Here is a 25,938-nt window from a genome sequence, read left to right on the forward strand (position 1 = left end):
GATAAAATAATAATACTAGAATATATCCATCGTGACAACCCTATCCATAAAGACCCAATTCACCCATAGGCGTCCTAATTCATCCAAATTAGGTCCCTATTAAACCCATATTCGGCCCAATTTCCCCCACATACGACCCTTTACACCCCGATTTTTTCTTAAAACTACCTTAGTGATAAAAAATTTAAATACTATTTAAAAAAAAATTAAATCCACTTACTTTCTTACTTATTCAATGCCTGAATATCCGCTACAACGGATGCGATGTTCACTTTCACACAATTATTCCAAATAAGTAAAGAAAATTAAAATGTTTTTCGGAGCAAATTTCAGACGATTTTGACTCAACTCTTTGAAGACCGTTATTTTCATCAAATTCAATGACAGGACAATCAAATGTTGCCAGAATATATAAAAAATGTTGTAAGCTTTAAATAAAACAGCTTACCATAGAGTGTAAAATTAAAATACTATGGGAAATTAGGTTTTCTAAAAAGGTCACACTTTTGACCCAATTCTCCCTGCAGACCCTAGTACCCCCAATTTACGGTATAAAGTTCATTAGTGGATCTATTTGAAACTACCTTCGCCCGGGAATTGATCAGAAACTTAATGCCTTTAAAAAAAAGAGATACCTACCAGGTTTACCAGACCTGTTAAAACACTACAAAAATGTAATAATAAGGATGGGACAAAAAAATAAATAGGTATGCATTAAATCGACAAAATTAAATAATTTTCTTATCAGCTTGCTTACTCAAATCCGAAAACTGATTCAATGCAGTGCTGATGATCTCTAGCTACATTCTCCGTTGGACAGGTGGTTTTAACCTGTTTCTAAGTACTTACTCTCACTACAGTTCGACAAAGCTTTATTTGAACGTGGCGAGAAAAGGAACTAAACGCTTCTATCACCTTCTATCATAGAAAAACTTCATTTTTGACATGTGTTTGACAGTTCTCCTTTACCAGCAGCGCTCCCGTCAATGTCACCCACGTTCAAATAAAGCCTTGTCGAACTGTACTGCTACCAGCGCTAATATGGCGACTTTCAAACGTCATTTTTACGTCAGATTTAGTTCTCTTCCCCCGCATTGGGGGCGCTGATTCCGCTTCAAATAGGCACAAAAAATAGCTGTCATTTCAAAGGGTATCATAAGTCCAGCGTACTTGTATAATGGACGGAGGTCAGTGTAAATATCACAACTGAAAACACGTGCGCACGATCGACAACAAACAAATCACTCGACAGCACTAGCCTCGGCGCACGCGCCTCTCGCCCGCTCAGTGCGCCTACTAGCCTGTTATTCCACTCTTAACGTACCAAAAATTAAAAAAAAAGAAATTAGCTCCAATAAAATATGTTTTATTTCAATAAAAATTTATTGTACATAGCTAAATAAACACAAAACAATAAAACAGATTTAATCCACAAGGTTTAGGCAACAAATCCGTCCGCTGCGTACTATAATAATTATACGAGGAAAATGAGTGTAAGCATAATCGTTAACATTGTAGGGTTATAGCAGTACGCTCCGATTCCGATCCAGTGGACGCGCATCTTTATACATACACACATAAGTATTATTACTTTGTTTTGTTACACCCTGTACATACGACAGCTAAAATCTATCGCGTGGGCTCAGGCCAGCTGTATATCACCTCACTTGATCAGAGGATTTTCCCTTAGTGGCCGCACCTCTCATAATCCCATACCTTCCTTCTCCTCCTCCTTAAATCTCCATAACAACCATTGCCTGCAGACTAGAATGTTGCAAACTAGTACAGGGACCTAAAAATCTGAAATTAATGAAAAGTTTTTCATTTACTACATTTCCATACATAAATTATTATAGTTAATAACCTTAACGTGCAATTAATTACTACAATAAATCAATAGACAGATTTCAACATTTTCGAAATTAACTGCATACATACTGATACATTATTATATTTTCCATGAAATAATAATCTATTTTTTTCATATTATTATAGTTTAAGTTGTAAATTATTATACAAAATATGCGAATAATCACTATGACCAGTGATGCCAGATTGGGGGGAATTCCCCCAAATTTGGGGGTTTTTTTAGGTGATGGGGGGAAAATTGGGGGGAACAATTTTTTGCGGGGATTTTTGGAGGAAAAAATCTGGGAACACGGCGGCGACGGCGAAATCTAAGTACTATGGTCCCGTTTTTACCCTTAGGTTACGACTTACGGAACCATAAAAATGATCAAGGAGCTCGCGAAGATGCTGATTCTGTAAAGATTGGACGCTATTGCAGAAATAGTGTACATTCATCGTATCCATTTGTGAAATTCCCATTCATAATGAACAAAAAAATTCTTTTATAATTTGTGGGGGGATTTTTCTTGAAATCCCGAATTTTGGGGATTTCGGGGAACACTTGGGGAGAAACCGAGTTGGCCGTCTGGCAACACTGACTATGACATACTTTGTATTAGAACACGGTATGACATAGTTATGTTTTGCTTCAATTTATCAATTTACGGTTATATTTACATTATACAATGGCTTACCTTTCGTTTTTCAATAATTAACCACAAATTTACAATACAAAATAATTTTTACTAACTGAAAATCGAACTTTGAGTTTAAACTTCTTCTTCGTCTTTTTTATCAACCAATCACAGTCGATCTTGCTTAAAAATTGTACAGATTATCCAACTTAGTTTAGGTGCTACGTTGGAACCCAACTTTTTTTGTTCGAAAGTTTCACCCACCTGGTAAAGTATTATTAAAACTAATTTTGATCCTCGTTATTATTTAAAAAATCCCTTTATGAACCTGTATCCTCGTATAGTGCGTCAAGAATGTCTAGGAGGCGAAACTTTTTTTTAAGCAATAGCAACACTCTTTTGACATTTGTCCCTTTGTTGTATCAATATTCAATACCAATGATGAAAAACTCAAAGCAGATATGTTACTACCGCGTTCGTTTTGAAGCTTCAAATACGGCCCAACTGGGCCGTCAGTTGTTTAGTTGGCATCGAGTGCAGTCACGAACGTGCCGCGTCTTGTCTTACCTAAATAAATTGAAAATGACGTCGTGCGTGTTTCGAAAATGTACCAATTATGACTCAAAAGAAAACAAAACATATGGAATCTCTTACCACATGTCTTGATTGCAATAAATACCTCGATTATTTACATTTTCAATTATTTTTTCGAACAATCTGGAAAAAATCGAATTTTCGTCATAGCTCAGGCAGAGTAGACAGAATGTATGTATGAATGAATCAGGCGAAGAAAGAGACAGCGATACGATTCGACGTTTAAAAATAGAACTGTCTCTTATAAGTAAATGGTTTTACAGCTAAGTGAAACAAAAGATTTCGTATCTTTTGTTTCACTTAGCTGTCAAATTTGTCAATGTTTGCAATTTTGAATTTGAAAATTGTTCGGAAGAGATTTTATCCGGAAAATAGTATGGACGTAACAAATCTGTATAGGTAGAATATCATTGATCAATGCTCTATTAAAACGTAGTGATTATATTCTCTTTGTGCTCTATGACATAAAATTTACAAAACAAAGATTTTCAATTTCCTTAAATTTAGTTTTGCAATGTGAAAACTACATGTTACTGTGATTAATATTAATAATTAAAGTGAAAGACGTGTCATGGTGCTGAAAATTTGAAGATTTTCATTGAAGAAAAATAGTAATACGCGAAAATATCACTGAAATTCTCGCGTCCACATTTCCGATTCTGATCGCACAATCGCCATAGTAGCAGGTAATTAAGCGTTTGTTTTATCAATTTTATTTGTTTATTTTATTGTATAATGCAATTCTAAGTAGCCTGAGTAAGTATTATGTGGTACTTATAATAAAACAACAATTTTACTTAAACCTTATGTTTACGTAAACAATGAACTGTCAAAGAAATCTATCATATAACGCGCCTAACAATGATTGATACTTTGACTTAGGTGCTTTGCGTAATTATGTATCTTAGACGTAGGTATATAAAATTCTCGTGTCACAGTGTATGTGCTTAACTCCTTTAACACTTTGATGCAGCGTAATATAATATTATAATTATTACATTTTATGTGTACAGCAAGCAGAAAAAGCGTTTAACGAAATAACCGAAATGACTGGGAGAATTTATGCTATCATTTTGAAACACTGAAAATAAATACAAGGAGTGGGAATTAACCCTTTATTAGGATATCCTAAATTCAATATTGAAGAGCTGATTATTGAAGATGAAAGTGCCTCTTCACTGTGACACCACTGCTGTAACTACATGAACCTAGAAAATTGCGATGATTCCGTTTCCGGCTGCATTGTAGAATATTATTTGGATGATCATATTTTATTAAAATAACAAAACCCTGTCTTTCACTTATTTATTTTTTGTATTTTCTTAAATAAGTAGTTCCATAATAAAAAAGGAGTGAGCTTCTCGTCTGTCGCCAGGCTGTAACTCAAGAACGGTAATAGCTAGAGAGTTGCAATTTTCACAAATTATGTATTTCTGTTGCCGCTATGACAACAAATACTAAAAACAAAATAAATTAAATATTTAACCCTAGAGTGAGCGCGCTATGAGCATTTTGCCGCCCGCGCTGAAAAATCGGTAATAATTCGTAAAACAATAGCTCGTTAGTCTTGCGCTTTATGGTAGCTGCCCCTAATCTCTTTAGCTATGCGTGCTGAAAAGCTGGACGCCGTCAGAACACGGGGGCCCACTTAAAGTTAAGGTTCTTACTATCAGGTGTCGCGGGGCGGCAAATTGCTCACCGCACGCCCACTGACGTAGGTCAAAATTTTGATATTATTTTTTTCCAAAGTTGCAATACTGACTTTGTTTTATGGTGGATTGGTTATAAAAACAATTTTAATTATACAATTTAAAAGTATTAAGTAATAGCAACGTAGTATTTGAAAGATTTCTTTCAAATACTAAATCAATTGCTAAGGTGCCAGTCAAGTCATAATAAATGACCACAAGGTCAGAGTAGACAGAATGTGACAAGGTCTTCTATAGACACATTTCATATTTCTTTGCAACCTTGCATCATCTTCCAAGAAGGTAGATGGATCTTCCATCGCCTATATTTTTGTGAAAATAAAATATAATTTTTGAAAATATGTGCACTAAAAAAGGTGTTACAGATGGCTAAAGTTTCTGTGCAATGAACATTGCTTATACTTTTGTGAAGACTGTTCAGATAAAACATATCCTGCAGATAAGGAAAACATATAATTTTGATCCTTTTTTCTTAAATTTTTCAGTATTATTGGGTATTATTTAGGACAAAGTAAAAAAAGTCAGTAAAAATATTAAGTTTTATAAAATGTTTTGTAAGCCAAAGTCCTTAAAACAGATTTTAATAAATATGGTGAATTTTCAATTTTTATTTGTGTTATTTAAATCGTGTCAAAATAAATTATTAGTATTGCTTAATTCCTACTAAAAATAACTAAAGAAAAGGGGCGGCAAAATGCTCCACACGCGCCCACTGACGTTTCGCGGAATAACGCGCCCACTCTAGGGTTAAGGGGGGCTCCGATACAACAAACATAATTTTTCAAACATTTTTTGCTCGATAACAGTGATGACAACAAGTAGGCACTTGAAATTTTCACAAAGGTCATAATTATATGTGTTATTTAATAATTATTAATAATATTTAAATAAAATAAAAATTTAAGGGGGGCTCCCATACAAAAACACAATTTTGGCTGATTTTTGCTCTATAACGGTACGGAACCCTTCGTGCGCAAGTCCGACTCGCACTTGACCGATTATTTCTTAGATTGATTTGAAAGGGATGACACTACGATGTTGCCACTTTTTAATTTCTTCACTTTCTTGACTAAATAAAATTGGAGAAATCGGTTCAGCCGTTCTCGAGATTAGCCCCTTACCAACACATTTAGCGATTCGTTTTTATAATATTATAGAAGATTTTTAATTACAGCTTAATGTCAGGGCCGGATTTATATTTTTATGAGTATAAGCCGCCATCCAAAGACTCTGCCGCCGCCTCCCCTAGAATGCCATAGGACGCTGCCACCCATAGGCCATGGCCTATACTGCCTAATGCTTATACATAAATCCAGAGCTGCTCTATGTTAATTGTTTTTGGGTTCTGTTGGGTTACAAATTTGCAATTCGGTTGTAAATCTGTCGTAATTTAGTTTACTTAATTTTTTTTTATGAAATAAGGGGGCAAACGAGCAAACGGGTCACCTGATGGAAAGACAGATGGACACTCGCAGCATCAGAAGAGCTGCAGGTGCGTTGCCGGCCTTTTAAGAGGGAATAGGATAATAGGGGAGGGTAGGGATGGCAAGGGAAGTGAATAGGGGAGGGTAAGGAAGGGATTAGGGTAGGGGATTGATCCTCCGGTAAACTCACTCACTCGGCGAAACACAGCGCAAGCGCTGTTTCACGCCGGTTTTCTGTGAGAACGTGGTATTTCTCCGGTCGAGCCGGCCCATTCGTGCCGAAGCATGGCTCTCCCACGTATAAATTATCTATGTTCCGATACGGTCGCAAGTGTTTTTCAATTCAATCGCAATTCAGTCACAATTTTTTCTACCACTTTCAATTAAGTTTGACTTGAGTTGAGATAACCCAGCGACCACATAGAGATAACCACAAGAGAGTCAATCAATTAGCATTGAATTGATCTGCATGCCTGACACTATTCTTCGCGCGGGAAGCCGCGGTAAAAAATTGTCGTCGTTAGTCGTCAGTAGACTTATGTGGCGCGACGCGTAGATGCATTTGTAGACTTTAAGGTGCGGGCCCACCGGATCGGATTCGGAGCGTACGCAACGGACGGATTTGTTTCTTTGTATTACTGCGAGCACTGGAACGTCATTTCTATGCCTGACAGTTTTATAAATGACTGACGCTTCGACCGTACCGTACGCTCCGATTCAGACCCGGTGAAGGCGCAGCTTTATATGAATTTGACAGATTTGCAAGACGTCTCACGCAGTTGAAATCTGTAATCTCATCAATCCAGTCAAATCATCATGTCATGTCATCAATCCATACAAATTTAGAAACGCATTACGCATCGCACGCGTCTCGTTGTGGTCTGAATTCTTACTCATAAGGTACTGACTATAGATTGCAGGACAACCGAATTGCCTTGGCTAAATTGTTTTCAGAGAAGATTAGTCATACAATGAGGTGTAAAAATTACCTCCAGATAATTTGGGTGTACTTACTTCAGTCTACTGACGCTCACTTACAGAGTACAGACGTTAACTTTAAAAGCAAGTTCACCTGAAGTGAAAAAAATTTGTTTGTCGATTTTTGAAGCATCGTACCTATAAAAGAGTTAAACGAGATTTATTAATTTAACTAATAACAGAACCCTTTCAACTATCTTAACTTAGCACCTCGAGTCTAAACAAAAAAATATCCAGATATATTGAAAAATGAATGAATGAAAGAATGCCCTAAACTACAAAACCTTTAAGTCTTACATTGTGACCCCAAACTTTTATTCACACTCAGACTCTAGTAGGTACCTAGTTGAAAATACCCACTAATTTCATATCACGTAAAAGAGAAAATAACATATTTCAAATGATCCAGGTATATATTTTTTCAGAAGATCAGGGTCGCTTATAGACATCTTTACATGATCCAAGGTCCAGCGAGGCCGTTGCAGCCGCAGGCGCAGCTGCCGCCGATGGAGACCGCGCCGCCGGCGGGCACGATGCCGCCGAACTCCACGGCGCCGAGGATGGGCACCTGGCCGGCCACGGCGGTGTTACCGGCCACTCCCAGCTCGCCGGCCACGGCCACCTCGCCGATGCCGACGCCGCCGTACGCGGGGCCGGCGACGCCCAAGCCGAGGGGGCCGGCCAGACCCAGGCCAGCGGGGCCGGCAATGCCGAGGCCGAGGGGACCGGCGAGGCCGAGACCGGCGGGGCCGGCGATGCCCAGGCCGAGGGGGCCGACCAGCTCGGCGCCGCAGCCGCACGGCGCGCCGATGGCGGCGGCCGGCCAGCCCGCGCCGATGCACTGGCTGTATACATTCTGCAATAATTGACATTACATTTAATATTGTTATATTATGGGTTTCGAGATAGGCCTATTCGAGATAGGTCATGATGCGCCTATTGCAGATAAAGAGCTCAATATTTACCTGGAGCAGGCAGGCGAGGACGACGAAGGCGAAGCGAGACATGTTTGTATCGACTGAGTTCGGTACACAATGATCACGGGTCTCGGGGAGCTATATTTATATTGGCGTTGTGTCTAGGGGTGAATGATTGTTATGAAAATTGACTTGAGCACGTCTTCGCCATGTTTGTATGATAGCTTCAACATGTGGGTGACTGTTCACTATATGTAACTTCTACAAAAGTTGCATCAGTTGCATACCTAGTTCTATTATAATTTTTCTTCATTAAATTTTGGTTTTTCTATGTTTAATTTTCGAAATTCATAACGTATTGCCTGTGTAAGCGTAGTCTATAAGTTTAGCTATTAAATAAGATCTTTTTTATATTTATAGGATATTTACATGAGAAGTATTGGTCAGATTAGTGTGAAAGCCCGAGAAAAACTAAAATGGCTGCCATTTTACAACCGTTAGAGAAAGAAAAAATTTGAGAGCCGATTTATATTATTGATGAAATATGTTATATGCCATACATTAAAGGATCGGACACCGGTGTCGCGACACATTGAAATTGGCGCGTTTCCGACCGGAGGCACAGGTTAACCTGAAGTGATACTGTGACCGCGTGCTCTCCGCCCTCTTTTACGGAAACGGTTCACCGTATGAAAAATAAATTTTAACAAAAGTTGTAAAGAATTTAGTATTAAGTATACATAATGGTAATAAAATATACAAATAGCAAAAAACCCATAGGAAATTAAATATTTACAAAATAAGTGCAAAAAACCGATTTTTGTGACCTTTTAACCTTGAAATTTAATTGTTGCGCACACCCTACCATTTGTAGAGAGACAACATTTAGGGTGCCAATGCCCAATATACAAATATTTACAGACTTACAGCTGGGTATCTCGAATTCCGAGGTGAACTTACTATACTAATTGGACTACATATCTTTTATAAGTTTTCTATGAAAGTACTCTAGATATTTTTTCTATTAAAGTACTATATAAAGTATCGATAAAGGTACTAGATAAGATACTTAGTATGGACGTCAACATGATCCAAAACGCAAGATTTTGCACCAAGGTCAGCGTTGCCAGATTTTTTTTGTGCCAAGTCGGGACTTTGGAACTTTTTGAGTGAAAAAGCGGGATTCTTCAGTCAAAAACGGAAAAAGTAAAAAAGGTATAAAATCAAAAGTTTTAGAATTTTTACCTTTTATTTGCCTATTAGATCTAAGCTAAAGTAGCCAAGGAAAGTCCACCCCTCTACCTACCACACTCTTATCTTCATTACGCACCTTTCTTTTACAGCTCGCTGCACGTACGTTCGGACCTTCCAACGTCAGTTCTTCTAAGTAGTATGTGGGCTTTCCCCGAAAAGCGGGACTGAGCCGGAACATTTACTTAATTTACTTAGATGAAAAATAGATACTTATTATTATTGTTTTTACGTAGGTTTTTAACTTGGAAGTCGGTTTTAATTTTGATATTATATTATGTTATGTTATGTTATGTTATGTTATGTTATGTTATGTTATGTTATGTTATGTTATGTTATGTTATGTTATGTTATGTTATGTTATGTTATGTTATGTTATGTTATGTTATGTTATGTTATGTTATGTTATGTTATATTATATTACACTTTGCATAGACCCAAATTGAGATGGTTTAATAAGTAAAGGCATTTCTTGATCAAAATATTTGAAAGTTTCACCAAAAATACTGACTTGCATACTAATTATGCACCCTAAATAATGCGAAATTAGCATACTATTTAAAGTTATTTGCAAAACTGTTTTACTGAACGAATAACTATTATTAAAATTGTATATCTAACAATTCCTTAGTTCAACAAACATACCTACTCCAACTTTTTAAAGGAAAACCATCACCTAAATTACTTTTAGGAATATCATTTATTCTTAATAAAACCTAATTAAATCTGTTATGTTCATATAATTAAGAACACATAAAAATCATCAAGTGCTAACTTAACATGGACTAAACTTTGGCACAGTGAATGGTAAGTCAGTTTCTAAACAATAATAATAAACAGTCGGCAAAGAGCGAGTCGGATTCGCGCACAAAGGGTTCCTTACCAAAATAATTAAGCCTCCGGCTTAGGAATTGCACTCTAGGGGTTGACAAGCTACTAAAGAAAAAAAAACAACTGGCTTCAATTATAAGTCGACGGAGCTTCGCGACGCGGGGCTCCTACTTCTGGGTGGTTCACAAAAAAATAACCACGATGGAAAACTAATCTAACCTAACCCAATCAAGTCGTATTGGGCCAACATTGCTATTAATTATTTAAGAATCATTAATAAATTTATTAGCCCATACAATTACAATACAGTAATAAAATTTTGATCATATTTTTTTTTTTTTTTATCAAGAAACCTTGAATTATATAGTTTTGGAATGATAAAATCTTTCACCATAATATCTCATCATAATTACCAAAAATCTTTGTCGCTAACACAGAAATAGATCAAGATATATCTGTGGTCCCCAAAGAGTAAAGAGCGAGCGCAAAGGATTGAGTGCGGCGTTAGATGAGGAGGCCCCAACATGTTTTTCAGTAAAACAGAGAAACAAAAAGAAAATAAAGTTAAGTTAAAAATATTTTAGTTTTTTTTTTTTTTTTTTTTAATACGAGCAAACGGGTCACCTGATGGAAAGCAACTTCCGTTGCCCATGGACACTCGCAGCATCAGAAGAGCTGCAAGTGAGCTGCAATCCCTTCCCTATCCTCAACTATTACCCTATTCCCTCTTAAAAGGCCGGCAACGCACTTGCAGCTCTTCTGATGCTGCGAGTGTCCATGGGCAACGGAAGAATTAGGGGATTGGGCCTCCGGTAAACTCACTCATTCGGCGAAACACAGCGCAAGCGCTGTTTCACGCCGGTTTTCTGTGAGAACGTGGTATTTATCCGGTCGAACCGGCCCATTCGTGCCGAAGCATGGCTCTCCCACGTATAAACGTTGCACGATTTGTCAATTTGTAGACTTGTTTTGATAATAGAAATTGATTTTATTGTGGTGCACCTTTCGATATCGTTTTTAGAAATTCCGTTGTAAGATTGTCCAATTTAGAGTGCAAGTTAGTATTTTTGATAAACAATTTAAATTTTAGTTTTACAAATAATATATCCGATGTATGAACCATATTTTTGGTGTGAATTCGGTTATAAAGGTCGTCTCGTTTTGTATGATGTTTAAGTTTTTTTTGAAGGACATGTTCAGTTAATCAATTGTTTTTTTGATCAGTATTAGTTTTTCTGGTATGCATTCAGTTAATTAGCGGAGTTAAGGTAGTGTGCTGCAAAATTATTCTAATGTGCATTTAATAATATCCCATAAGTAAATAATAAATTAAAGTTAGATTTTTGAAAATTACCTAACTTTCAAGGGAAAGCTGCGCTGTATTCTTATTATAAACTTAGAGATTTCACTGAAACAAGTTTAAGGCCGGTATAAATAGTCAGTACTTAAGATGCGATGCGGTCTCAAGACGCGGTTCGACTCTGTGATTGGTCCAAATTTTGACAGCCAACCAATCACAGAGCCTGAACCGTGTCTTGAGACCGAGATGCATCTTGAGTACTGACTATTTATACCGGCCTAAGTATAGAGGAAGTGAGACCTGCATTCTGATGACACTTCCACACATGATTACTAAGCTGGCGTTACTTCACCACGGCGATAGACGTTTACTGCCAACAATATAAAACTACCGAACGCGTGTATCGCAACATTGTCTGCTTCGACTACATCCAACATGGTCGCCAAGGCTATGCTCGTCCTCTGTACCCTCGCACTCCTCGCCCAGGTACGTCCAACATGATAAACTCTCTGTCAGTACGTGACTTACACGGGGCGACTACGATGATACCTTAGTTCAATACAAGTGTATTAAGGACTCTTTATCGTGAGTTTTATTATGACCAAATTTTACATTTCCAGAGCATCTCCGCTCAGTGTTTGGGCACTCTGGGCCTGGGTGCTATCAACGCCCCGTGCGCTGCTGTCGCTCCTCTGGGAATCGGCGCTTGTGGAGCCCGGGACATCGCCGGACCCGCTCGTGCCCTCGCCGCCTCCAACGGCCCCGGCCTCGCCATCTCCAGCGCCTCCCCCATCGCCCCGGTCGGCGTGTCCGTAGCCTCCGAGAACGCCATCGAGGGCGCCCTCGCCGTCGCCGGAGCTCTGCCGTTCCTGGGCACCGTCGGTCTCGAGGGAGTGCTGCCCACCGCCGGCGCCGGTAACGTGGCCTACAACTGCGGTAACGGAGCCGTCGCCATCACCGCGGAGGACATCGCCGCAGCTAACGTCGGTCTCGGTATCGGCTCCCTCGGTCTCGGAGCTGGTGCTCCCGGTCTCGGCGCCTATCCCCTGGGTGTGGCCGGACCTCTCGGTATCGGTGCTGGTATCGGAATCGGAGGCTGCGGTTGTGGCAGAATCATTTAAATTGAGTATTCACAAAAAAAGGAATAATCTACTGATGAATTATCGCTTTTAAATAAATAATTATTCAGCAAATAACATTGTCTCTTAATAAGTGGGTGTGGTCGTGGACAGAATCAATTAATTCTAAACAATATTCTAAATGGACTTACGTACAGTCTGTCAAAAAAGTGAAGATAACATTTTAAACTTTCGCGTTGCATTATAATTAAAACTTTTTAATCGGTATGTAAGTATGTATTCGTAGTAGCATTACTACTTGAATAAGTCGCGTTAAGTCCCGAGTAAAAAGTTTAAAGAAAGTGAAGAAATTAAAAAGTGGCAACATCGTAGTGTCATCCCTGGCCTTTTTTCTTTGTCGGCTGTATACTCTCGCCGAGACACAGCGAGGCGGCCCGAGTGCGAGAGTGTAAATGGGTGCGCTCAGTGCGCTCGCCTCGTCTCGCCTGTCTCGGTCCGGTGTCGGTATTTTGCGCCTGAGACCAAGGGTCTCGCGAGGAAAGCGAGCGCATTACTGTACACTCTCGCGTTTTTCACTACTAGTCGCGCCGCTAGACAGTGCAGAACAGAAAAATAACAATAATAAACGTCATTATCAGTCATTATCTGTGAGAAATAAAATTAAATACCTATGATTATAGATCTTTGGATTACAAATTTTACAATGATATCTTTCGATGCATGGTGAATGGTGATCATTGATCGTAGATACGTTTTCGCCATTTTTTTAATTTTTATTATATACTAATTATTTATAATAGCTCATAGCACAGAGAGCTACGGCAGCTGCAAGAGAAGTGTTTTCGTCCATCTCATAGAGAAAAATAATGGTCCATCTTCTCTGAGTTCATAACTGCGATTGAACTAAGCGAGAATGTACATGATCGCACTCGGGCAAGGGGCTCTCGCACGAGACTCTCGCCCGAGAGCTCTCGGCGAGAGTGTACAGCCGACATTAGATTGATTTGAAAGGGATGACACTACATGGACACTACGATGTTGTCACTTTTTAATTTCTTCACTTTCTTGATGTCGGCTGTACACTCTCGCCGAGACACAGCGAGGCGGCCCGAGTGTAAATGGGTGCGCTCGCCTCGTCTCGCCTGTCTCGGACCCTCTCGGTCCGGTGTCGGTATTTTATGCCCGAGACAAAGGGTCTCGCGAGGAAAGCGAGCGCATTACTGTACACTCTCGCGTTTTTTCACTACTAGTCGCGCCGCTAGACAGTGCAGAACAGAAAAATAACAATAATAAACGTCATTATCAGTCATTATCTGTGAGAAATAAAATTAAATATGATTATAGATCTTTGGATTACATTGATATCTTTCGATGCATAGAGAAAAATAATGGTCCATCTTCTCTGAGTTCATAACTGCAATTGAACTAAGCGAGAATGTACATAATGGCACTCGGGCAAGGGGCTCTCGCACGAGACTCTCGCCCGAGAGCTCTCGGCGAGAGTGTACAGCCGACATAACAGACTGTGCTTTTTATCACCTTTTGCCGCGGCCGCACATGCGTCTATCGCAGGTGCTGCCTACTGCCCGCCTGATACTGCTTTATTAAAAAAAAAACCATCTGAACCATCGACATCTGACATTGACGTTTATAATACTAGGTGTCAGGTGTGTTTCCATACAGCATAGACATAATATATACTGTCGTAAAGACCACCTGACAACTCGAAAATGCGTGACCATTTTTGATCTGTCAATGTGTGCGTGTGCTAGTGATGTATATTTTACTATCGATAGTATAGTATTTTGCTATCGATAGTTTAGTCCGTTCGAGTTATTTTACCTGAGTTTCTATAAGAAATAAATAATATGCAACTTTGATAGATTTGTATTTCAAATTAGGTATCATAAATTTTAATTGGCAAAAAAAGGTGACGATTGAAAAGTAGATACACATATTCTTTTGGAATGATTTTTCAATCGTCGGATATGTTATGACATGAGGTTCTTATAGGGGTAAATAATTTACACTTAACACATTATAAAGTTACTTATTTATTACTCAGGTAAAATCTATCTGGTAAATCAGTCCTTACATTGAAAGTAAACGTTGAAAGTAAACAACACACATAGTATATTATATTTTATTATTAAATTAAATACATATTATAAAATATCATAATATCTTATTACAATTATTTTGAACCGACTTCCAAACAGGAGGAGTCTAGACGTTCGCCTGTGGATATATTTTTATGTATGTTCAACGATTACTCCGCCGTTTATGAACCGATTTTCAAATTTTTTCTTTTGCTGTACATTGTATTGTTCCGAGTAGGTATCATGTTCACAAAAGTGGTGGTCTGGTGATGGAAACAATGAGAAATCGAAGTGACTCCTTGATATTCAAATGGGAACATATGGTCCCAGAAAACGTTCAAAATCTTTCGATTAATAAATTTAAAAAAGTAGTCAAAGAACGTTTTGTGCCAAAGCCAAAATGATTTCATAATTGATGGCACATCTTGGGAGTAGAATGCTGAATGACTGCTTGCAAGGCTACTTCTACATGACTTACAATTATTATGTATCTATCTATGTTTACATTGTTTAATTTTTAGTTACAGCATTGTAAATTTTGTTTTAAAAGATATATTTTTTTCTCACTTTTTTTGGTAAAAAGTGGGCGTGCGAGTTTCTTACGCCGGTTCTTCTCGTCGGCTTAGTTACCGAACCGGTGGTAGGCACCATGTATTCTGAAAATATATTTTATTTTAGATTTGTTCAGAAATAAAGCAATTTTGATTTTGATTTTTTAAAACACCAACTGTAAGTATAGAAAACGTTAAGGACAGCTAAAATGAGTAAAATTATTATTTTTAAACAAAAAATTAAAACCGACTTCCAAGGCAATGACAATAGTAATATTATACTTAAATGAACTAAAAAGTATTAAATAATTCTTATTCTGTACTCAGTATAATTCTGTTCTCAATCTTCATTATTTTGCAATCGGTACCAGCTAACCTAATCGCCAGTTCTCTGACAGAATAGGTATAACAGCAACTTATATACTTAGGACTGGTACCGACTTCAAAATTATGAAGATTGAGTACAGAATAAGGATTATTTAATACTTTTCAGTTCATATAAGTATAATCTTAAATGAACTAAAAAGCATTAATTGCTTATAATTGCTTATTTTTAATAATTGCTTCAGTAACAAGTGCAACAGTATGTCAAACTTACTGGCACAAATAAAGTTGGCATAGCTCCTTTAACCAAAATAGTATTTATTCTAATTTTTCTTTAAAAATTTTCAATGAAATGTTTGCTACATATTGTTGAATTTTTCTTGGGATTCCAACCAACACGCCCAATTAATTTCAGCCATTTTCCTCTTATTAGAGGATCTTGAGGGAATCTGTAAAACAAATGATTATGATATATAAATATAAACCTTCCTCTAGTTTTAGAGTCACTCTATATTATAGTAGTTATATTATATTAGCTATATTATAATATACTATTAGTTAAAATAAGATAATATGTCCTTTTAGTCCGGCCGCACATTATCCGAATTTGTGATCACTAAAATTCAGACGCCCCGCCCCGCTCATACATTTTGACACGTCAGAAATTCTTTTAGTATGATGGGTCTACAACAAAATGTATGAACAGAGTGCGTTCCGAAATTTCGGATAATGTGCGGCCGGGCTTAAGGTGATAAATATAAAGGTAAATGATTTTTATTTTAGATTTATGTTATTGTAAAATATCGATAAGCATATCGATAAATTTGATTCAAGCACTAGCGTATATGTAAGAAATTTTGATGAAAAATTTTTCTTCAAAATTTGTGTAATATAGGAACAATAGTACCTTTAGTTACGCAAAATATGAAAGTAAAAGGGAGGATTCACAATATTTTATTTGAAATAGAGAACTAAAGACCAGAATATAGCAAAAATAAACACATCGTAGCAATTAGGACATGAAGATTAATTACGGGTGAAATGTATATTTTTCAGGATTATTCCTATGATTTACACTGCAATCACTCACAGCACAAGTTATTATTGTTATATATAATAGTATTTGTTGAAAATAACATACGATTTAAATAATAAATTGCAAATACCGAAAGGGCATAAAAACGATTGACGACTTTTGACGACCTGTCAAATAAAAGTTGTTACAATTTTCATTAGACTGCCTCTCTCTTTTCATCTTGTTATAATTCCATAAAGGATTTTCTTCTCTCTCGCACTCTTTGTTGGTCTTTAGGTATATATTATGTCTATGCCATACAGTATATATTATGCTTAGAGTATACATTAGCAAGCTATAGAGCGCGCGCATCGCTCGTTCCCCGTTGTGCCGATCGTAAGCAGAAGTTCTATAGATACTTGTCAAACGTATAATGCAAGTCTAGTGATGTTCCATGCGCCATCGTAAGACGCTTATAGGAAAATATGTTCACACTCGTGCTTACAGTTCATACCTTGTTAGAAGCACTCTATAGCTTGCTATAATGTTTACTCTATGATATTATGTCTATGTTCCATCCAGTATTTAATAAAGTACTCTGTGGTTTCCATATTGGTAAGCAGTGAATTGGCTTATTGGCCTAACCTTACATGCTTTTAACGAAATTTTATTGGCTACCGAGACGTCAAAAGTAAAAAACGTGTAAAAAAACCATTAAAAAACTAAGCTTCTTGGGTGGTCAAAACCATAGATAAAGTATTATAGTATAGATTCTTAGCCCGTCATCGCGTGGCCATTTTGTGCTTATTTTCATACAAGTAGTGTGCGTTTATTTTCTTGAATATTTCTATTTATCGATTATTTCGAAGCACTTTATAATACAGGAAAGAAAGTCAATTAGTTCATGATATCGATTTACTATAGTTCAAGTGATGAGAATCCGTAAACACGTAAAAAGCTATGCAATTTTTATAGCCAAATTATTAATTAATGTGACATTTTTAGCCCTAATGCCTTATATAGCACGAATAAGGGAATAAACTTATAAATTATCTTTTTAGCTTACAAAAATACCGATTGAAAAGCCCAAAAAACGTTGTTCAAAACTTACGTATTTAAGGTTAAATCCACGTGTTTGAGGCATTCTTTGGCCATTCTTATGGTTTATTATTTAGCGGAACCACAAAACTCAACAATATCTAGCATTAAATGTTCACTAAAAACCTTTATTAACACTTTTATTACATGAAATATGCCGACCGACTCCTTTGTTATGTCCTAGTAAGTAGGACATAACATTACACGCTTTTGACGCTTATACACCGATATAAGCATAGACTTATAATTATATACTGTAGCATTATAGGTTTATGGATATAAGGCTCTCTCCAGTTTATATAGTACCTCAATGCACTAAGTTGTAGACCGGTACTTAATGTTGACTGTTGTAGCATGGTTGTAGCACCCATAGACTTAATATATATGGTAGCACCCATAGACATAATATATACTGTCGGTAGCACCAGCCAGCAGGGTGACCATATGTGGCAGGTTCCTGCCATTTTGGCAGGATTAGCGTCTTATTTTGGCCTGTGGCATGATCGGTTGACGTTTTAAAAACTTGGCAGGTTTTGGCAGGATTGGGGTACGAAAAATAAATGTTATTTTTGCATCAAAGAAGTCAGTGATTTATTAGAATCTGGTGGTAGTAATTCAAATTAATATTACCAAATAAATTTATTTTCTTTCATTCTTTCAAGTTCTGTTTTAAGTGTAGATAATTCATGAGGTGTAATAGGCAGAATGCGAAATTCTAATAGACAGTATAATTTTAAATGTTTCAAAGGGATTGTTATGTTTACCAACGCTTCATGCAAAAGAATGTTCTCCCAAACATGGGCGTACCCAGGTTCTGGGCCAGGGGGGGCAAATTACCCAGGTTCTTGGCCAGGGGGGGCAAATTACGCAGATTCTCGGCCAGGGGAGGCAAATCTGATTTTTTATAAGTTAGGTGTTTATAAAGAATAAAAAATTCATAATTTTTAGTTGTATTTCAAACAAATGCCAAAAATTCGTTATTTTTATAGATGAAAGTACTAGATAATATACTTAGTAGGGACGTCAACATGATCCAAGGGGGGGCAGCTGCTCTCAAATCAATACAAAAACTCGGAACCGTTATTAGGGTTCCGTACCCAAAGGGTAAAAACGGGACCCTGTTCATGAGACTTCGATGTCTGTCTGTCCGTCTGTCTGTCTCCAGGCTGTATCTCAAGAACCGCTATAGCTAGAGTTCTGAAATTTTCACAGATTGTGTATTTCCGGTGCCGCTAAACCAAGCAACCGGAGCAACAAATACTAAAATCAAAATAAAAGTAATATTCATGGGGGGCTCCCATACAACAAACGTGATTTTTTTGCTCGTAATCAATAATGGCAATAGCTAAACACATACCCCCTTACTAATAAATACAGGGTGCAATTAAACCTTCCTGCCAAATTTTTTCCAGGGCTTAGGTATTATTAGGAGAGTCTATTTAACCAAAAAAAATTGGGTGTTATTTTTTTTTTTCAATGACATATTTTATCCCATTTAAAATCGTTGAAGAACGGTCACCCGCGGCGGGAGCAATGAGCGCGAGTGAGTCACGTACGGCCGACGCATCGTGTCCATTAATTGTAATGTTTTTAGGATAACTTTCGGAAGCTATTTCTCAACATTTTAATACTGAGTGATTATAAAAGAAAAAATATGTGTATTTTTATTTTTAATAAGGATCAATATATCAAAATTTAGCAGAAAGGTTTAATTGCAGCCTGTATAAGCTATGAATAGTTATACAGTGTTTTGTTCCTGTCACACAAGTGACATTTTTAATTGAATTGAACAAGACAAAATACTGTATAACTATTCAAAGCTTATACAGCGTTTATTAGTAAGAAGTTTTAAATTTTCACAAAATCCTTAATTATATACTTTGTAATTTAATTATTAATAAGTAATAATAAAATTTTAATAAAATAAATATTTGATCCCATAAAAAAACACAATTTTTTGCCTAAGTACTTTCTGATATCTCTCTGTAACGGTACGGAACCCTTCGTGAGCGAGCCCGACTCGCACTTGGCCGATTTTATAAACAAACATGTTGCATCTATGTTGCATGAATGGTGAGCATAGTGATTGCAAATTTTCCTTCAAACCTACAAAATAAATTTTGAATCGCATGAACAAATCGATGTATAAAGATAAAAAAATGGAAGAAGACAATGCGAATGTTTAATCTTATAAAAAATGCAATATATTATATCGTCCCTTAGCTAACAACACCGCTCAAGTCGAAAATTGGCGGTTTTTACATATTAATGCCATTCGATAGAGCTGCGCATTGCGCGTCGAACCATTGGACACATGATATAGATTTCAGCCAATTAGAAGCCGTAATTTAAAAAATAGTAACAGCGCTCAAGTCGGTAACCTCACAACACCGCACAAGTCGTTAATCTGTCATACATTTCGCGCGAAAATACTTCGCGCTCCGTGCATATTCAATTTTTATATGAATTTTATCGCTGAAAGGACTATGCACGAAGTTTTAATAAAAGATTAAGAGGTAAGCTATAGAATAAAGTAATGTTTATTGATTTACGCGTATTATAATATAGAAATAATTGATAATAGGATATCTTCACTTACTTATGCGGTGTTTACTGACTATTTTTTCTTTACTTAGGCGGTGTTTCAAATTGTATTTTATTTCTTTTAAGAAACTCAATAATTGAAATACACTATGGATTCTATTATCTTCGAGAAGACGGAGGTTATAGCAATTGGTCTGTGGTTGGAAAGATTTGTGCGGTTACCTTTTTTGGGGATCGGTTGCACCAAAGCTTGTCTTCCAAGAAGCCGGGACAATACCAGAAGAATGGGAAAGCCGAAAAAGATGCGTTAAGAGCGGAGCCAACTCTGGAACATACTTTTTCAAAATTCCGTCAGGCCCACTCGACTTTTGGATATCATGGAAACGAAGGGCTACATCCGACATGATGCTCGTGTATCGCGGTATGGTCAGTGATTTCTGTCATCTAGGGTCGCCTTTGTCTTTTGCGTTGTGGGCCAGCGATCCTTTTCCTTCGAGGGATGGTACGGTTGGCTTGCAGAAATTCCCTTCAATAGCTTTGCCCAGAGACCAGACTCCTGCTTCCGGCGAGAAGCTTTTTTGGAGGATGAACCAAACCAGGGACGAAATCTGCCACCAGTCGGCACTACAGAGGACGGCCCTTAGCCCTTGCATCGCCACATTGGCAACAGAGTTAGCAAATAGCAGTGTTGTCGAGATAATCCGGGGAGAAGCACAAGTGCCCCCAACTCCCAAGGATAGGAATTAGGATGCAAAAAAACAACCGCATCCCATTATAGTCTGCTATGTTGTAGTGCCACACACGACGGTATTTGACAGCACGCTGTCGCAATACCGTCGTCAGTGGCACAGAACTCCTAATAAGGCAATGATCCGATCAGGATTTGAAGTCAGCAGAAGGTCCAACAGGGAAGTATTCTGACCTCTACGACATCTGGGGTTCACGTAGGCGCAGCTATGTTAAGTCGTTCGTAAGGGCAAAGTCACAGACAGATCTCCCCGCATGATCAGTTTTACTGGAATTGAGCCAGTCGGCGTGGTGGGCGTTAAAGTCGCCAAGTATTATGATCTCTGCGGATGGGATCCTCTGCTGCACTAAATCTGAAGCAGCTGGCAGGTGTTTAAAGAGTCGGTCCGTCCCGGGGTCTCCACTGTGGGATGCACGCATAGACGCGAGGGTGGTTGTCGCAATCAAATCGGAGCCACAACGTTGAGAGGTCCCTGACTTTAAGATTCCTGAGGCGGCGAGAGTTGATATCATCTCTGATATACACACACGCTCCAGCTTTGGGTAGAAAGGAGTGCTCGAGATAATACCCTGGGTGGGAGAGGTATGATGTGTCACTCGGAGATGATATCTGCGCCTCGGTTAAAAAGAGCATAGCCGGCTTTGCCGTCTCAAGGTGGTAATGGACAGCATTAAGGTTGGAGTGTAATCCCCTGATATTACAGAAGTCCATATTTAATATGGGGGGGGGGGGGGTTCGCAAGCGCTGTTTCACGCCGGTTTTCTGTGAGCCCGTGGTATTTCTCCGGTCAAGCCTGGCTATTTGTGCCGAAGCAAATGTTAATTATCTTGAAATTCAATAAAAGCTTTTCTTTGCAAATCTTCTTTAAATACCTTAATGCCTAACATTTCCGCAAACAACACCGCCTAAATCTAATAAAGTATCAGTCAACACAGCCCAAGTCATAAAATAAAAGTTTAAATAAAGTAAATCGACAAAATAAGTATAAATAATTATTTCTTAACCGCTAACTAGAGACAAAAAAATCCACAGAATTTTAAAAATAGACAGTTTTTTTCGTCTCCTGTAAAGTTGGTAAAAATAACTTAGGCGGTGTTGTAAGCTAAGGGACGATATGTGTATTTTTAATTTTCTTACTTTAAAACAACAGTAAATAAAGATGGCAGTATTTAGGCATTTTTTACTATAGGCTTTGGCAGGATTTGGCAGTTTTTTGACCAAAGTTTGGCAGGATCTGTAATTTAAGTATGGTCACCCTGCCAGCCAGCTGTCAAAATTACAGAAAAATAATGACAAAACTCCTAAATGGGGAGGCTTACGCCAAAAGAAGAAGAAGAAGAAGAACTCACAAACAAGTCTTAATTCTTTGTATAATTCTCATCAATCTCATATATAATAATATAACACTGGTTTAGTTCTCTACTTATAATTTATGAATTAAAATTATAAATTAATGTTTAGCAAAATAAACAAATGAGTTACACGGTAGGTTCATACAATACTTATATTATGTTGCTAACTCTTGGTCCCTCATTTATTATTGTTTATTCTCTTGTAAATAACCAGAACTCAAAGAATGGTTCATAATTTTTTTGGCGTACCGAGTGTAAACTAGGTGCCAACTTCTAAATAAGGGCAGGACAAGTTTTGTGAATCGGCCCCCATGACAAGTAATTCTCATTAACATCGGCATATCACGAGATAAATTCAAAATGAGGTTGAAGGCAGTGTTAGAGAATACATTTTTATATTAAACTAGCTGTCCCGGCGTTAACGTTATTTTGCCATAATATAAAGACTGTATTTCACCTACCTATATTTTATTGAAGTGACTAAATAAGAATGGCACCATCGCAACATCAGTGGCAATGGTCGTCGTCAGTCTCTATGAGTCTAGTTGTAATAATTTACTATTACCTACTAATAATAAAAACTAATGAATCGTAACTCCCATACTATTACTGTTTTAAATTTGGTTCCTTTTGATCTGTCATGTAACGTCAGCCTTGTACCGCTCTAGGTCACCTAAATATTGCAAATGTATTGAAGTGTATACCTAAGGTACACTTTTTTGACAAGTATTGTGGAGCATGTTTTTTGACGAAGTTACTTTTCCTTAGTTTTTATTATTCGTATGAAAACGTAACTCACATACTTCAACCATTTTGAATTTGGTTCCTTTTTGCACACTAAAATATGGCATTTGGCAATAGCAATTTACGAAATAAAGCCATTGACATTAATTATTGTCACTTTTATATTCACACAAAATTGTGTACCGAATTTACATGCAATAATATGTATGCATGTATTTTGGTCACATTTTGTAGACTCGTGGACAAATTTTTTGACACAGTTTTTTTCCTTAGTTTTTATTATTTGTAGACTATTATGTATTTATTAAACAAATGCACTTATCAATATCAAAAGTAGCCAGTAGCCTATTCTCAGACTTACTGAATATGCATATAAAATTTGGTAAAAATCAGTAAAGCTGTTTCGGAGGAGTATGGTATGGTATAATATAAAATTCTCTGCTGCTAATTTTACTGCTGGTAATTTTATATTTAACATAAATAATTACCAGCAGTTTTATGACAAACAAATATATTTTTTTGTGCTTTCTCTATAACACTTAAAAAGTATATTATGCACTATGCAGTAGTACTTGTCAAAGCCACTTATTATTAAAATTTTATTGTGTGTACTACACAAATGTATAAACTTAAAATTTTGTTAAATAATACAATTTAATTTTCTTTTTTAGATTTCTGAAATTATAAGATATCATAATTTAAAATGTCTGTATCACTTTATGGTGAAGAAATCATACAGGAGCCTGGTGTTAACAATCAAGGACCTTGTAGCACAAATGGTGAGATAATTTCTTTGACTACAAACTATATTTTACATTACAGATCACTCTTATAACATTAAAAAATTAACCTGATGAGAACTATCTAAACACAGGTATATATAGACTGTATAACATAAGGTTACTTGGGGCATTTGTAAAAGTAAATAACATTAATTTAAGCCTTTTTCCAGATTTTGAACAAGCCAAATTAATAGATCCAATAGATATCAAAGTGGAACCTGATATGGCACTTGTACATTCTCTATGCTATGGAAACAATGACGGCCTGGAAAGTCCAGATGCCAGGACAGAGAGCAACGAGGAGGACTATACACCATGGCATAGTATCTTTCAACAAACATCACAACAAGAATCGATTCAACAGTTTGAGGACAACCAAGTAAGCAGCCCATTATATCGCTGCAAGTTTTGTTCGTATCACAGTGAGTATAAACACCTTCTGGACGAACATGAGAAAATACATGCAACCACAACTGAAGATAAGTTTACCTGTGTTATTTGCCTTGAAATATGTGAGGATGAACGTAGTTTGAATAAACATGAACAAACACACACAAGAAACAAATCATTGAGCTGCAGGTTCTGTGGCAGAACATTTGCCCGAGCCAGTCGACTGAAATTACATATTAGGACACACACTGGTGAGAAACCTTACAGTTGTGATGTTTGTGATCGTAAATTTGCTCGAAGCTACTATCTGACTGATCACAAATTGAATATGCACTCAGACACTAAAAAATACAAATGTGAGATTTGTCAACGGGAGTTCTCAAAAAAATATTATTTGAATGAGCACAGAATAACACATACGGCTGAGAAACGCTTCACCTGTGAAATCTGTGATAGGAAATTCTCATTTAAAAACAACTTTATTGCACACAAAAGTATGCACACTGGTGATAAGCGTTACACATGTGATATTTGTAAAAAAAAATTTGCAGCTAAATGTAATTTGAGGCGACACATCATCGGACATAGAGGTGCTAGGCCCTTCAGCTGTAGCATTTGTCAAAAGTCTTTCACACTCAAAGGGAACTTAAAAATTCACATAAGAAAACATACAGAAGAAAGCCCATACCAATGTGAAACATGCATGTGTAAGTTAGCATCAAAAAATAACTTAAAAGAGCATCAAAAAGTCCACACAGGGGAGAAGCCCTTCAGCTGCGATAAATGTCACAAGTCATTTGCACGGAAACGCAATTTACAAGAACATCAAAAAATCCACATAAGAAAATTGTCTAATATTGACAAAAATAACTCGAACCTTCACATCTTTTTTCCACGGGACAAAAGCACACAAGAAATTGGTTTAAATAAATGATGTGCCCTACTCGAACCATATTCAAAGAATCTTAAACTTGTTATAAAAACTCTAGTTATATGTTTTTTCGTAAAGCAAAACTGTTAGAAGAAAAAAAATATGGACTAAAAAGCCACCAATAAGAATTGCAACCGGGTGGATAAACCTTGAAAGAAGTTATGAAAAGCAAGAAGCTGAGAATTTAGCTAAAAAAAAGACTTTAAACACTTTCTACTACCCTATCCCATATTACAGAATAATATGGTTGTATCACATGGTCTGCTGCAAAAAAAAGTATGTCAGATACGGTAGCGATAGCAGCAGAGATCGAAAAGCAAGAAAATGTGAAGACAACCTTTCCCCTTTGGATGAGAATACTATAGACAGAAAGCAATGGAAAAAGTTGGAGGCCTTAGCAGATAGGTATTAGATACATTTTGTAAAGGTGGAACATACAATTTAGCTATCCAAATTCTTTATATTGTATTCTAATATCATATAATGCATAATAAATTAATAGAACTGCTCTGGTTGAGGAATAAAAGCTTTATTAATTACCCGTCGATCGTGAAAAAACGAGGCACAATAGCTTATGTATTGTTTTCGCACGCTTGATGAATGAATGATTAAGGACCACTATACCTATAGAGGTGTGGATAGCCACATTCTACATGGTATATAAAACCGTATTTGTACAAGAGCATAAAGCAGTGTTTTTTAAGGTTCAACTTAAATGGCGCAGAGTCGTAGCGCCTCTGCGCCATTGTAACATTTCTGCGACCCGCGAAACCACTAGACTCCAACCGAGTGCT

At 37.1% G+C, this 25,938-nt stretch overlaps 3 protein-coding genes and 1 long non-coding RNA gene across 5 annotated transcripts; 2 read left to right on the forward strand and 2 right to left on the reverse strand.

Annotated features, from left to right (window-relative positions):
• Nucleotides 1-7,638: 7,638 nt before the first annotated feature.
• LOC121735694 (chorion class A proteins Ld24-like) lies at nt 7,639-8,238 on the reverse strand. The gene is made up of 2 exons (XM_042126599.1): nt 8,154-8,238; nt 7,639-8,044 (listed from the first exon to the last, which is right to left on the reverse strand). Exons 1-2 carry the CDS (start codon nt 8,193-8,195, stop codon nt 7,640-7,642), a joined length of 447 nt encoding a protein of 148 aa, XP_041982533.1. The 5' UTR covers nt 8,196-8,238; the 3' UTR covers nt 7,639.
• Nucleotides 8,239-11,893: 3,655 nt separating this feature from the next.
• On the forward strand, nt 11,894-12,678 carry LOC121735631 (chorion class B protein PC10-like). Its single transcript, XM_042126529.1, has 2 exons — nt 11,894-11,973; nt 12,108-12,678. The coding sequence occupies exons 1-2, from the start codon at nt 11,923-11,925 to the stop codon at nt 12,606-12,608; spliced, it is 552 nt and encodes a 183-aa protein (XP_041982463.1). The 5' UTR covers nt 11,894-11,922; the 3' UTR covers nt 12,609-12,678.
• Nucleotides 12,679-19,240: 6,562 nt separating this feature from the next.
• On the reverse strand, nt 19,241-22,981 carry LOC121735770. The gene is made up of 3 exons (XR_006036908.1): nt 22,971-22,981; nt 22,509-22,513; nt 19,241-19,381 (listed from the first exon to the last, which is right to left on the reverse strand). It is a non-coding gene; the product is annotated as an uncharacterized LOC121735770 (long non-coding RNA).
• On the forward strand, nt 22,329-25,938 carry LOC121735546 (gastrula zinc finger protein XlCGF52.1-like). Of its 2 annotated transcripts, none has more exons than XM_042126397.1 (3): nt 22,329-22,430; nt 23,713-23,820; nt 23,994-25,938. In XM_042126397.1, the coding sequence occupies exons 2-3, from the start codon at nt 23,745-23,747 to the stop codon at nt 25,145-25,147; spliced, it is 1,230 nt and encodes a 409-aa protein (XP_041982331.1). In that variant the 5' UTR covers nt 22,329-22,430; nt 23,713-23,744; the 3' UTR covers nt 25,148-25,938. The 2 variants fall into 2 exon arrangements, with proteins under 2 accessions (XP_041982331.1, XP_041982339.1); XM_042126405.1 differs by lacking the exon at nt 22,329-22,430 and adding an exon at nt 23,439-23,457.

This window comes from Aricia agestis, chromosome 2 (genome assembly GCF_905147365.1).
Source record: "Aricia agestis chromosome 2, ilAriAges1.1, whole genome shotgun sequence".
Classification (NCBI taxonomy): domain Eukaryota; kingdom Metazoa; phylum Arthropoda; class Insecta; order Lepidoptera; family Lycaenidae; genus Aricia; species Aricia agestis.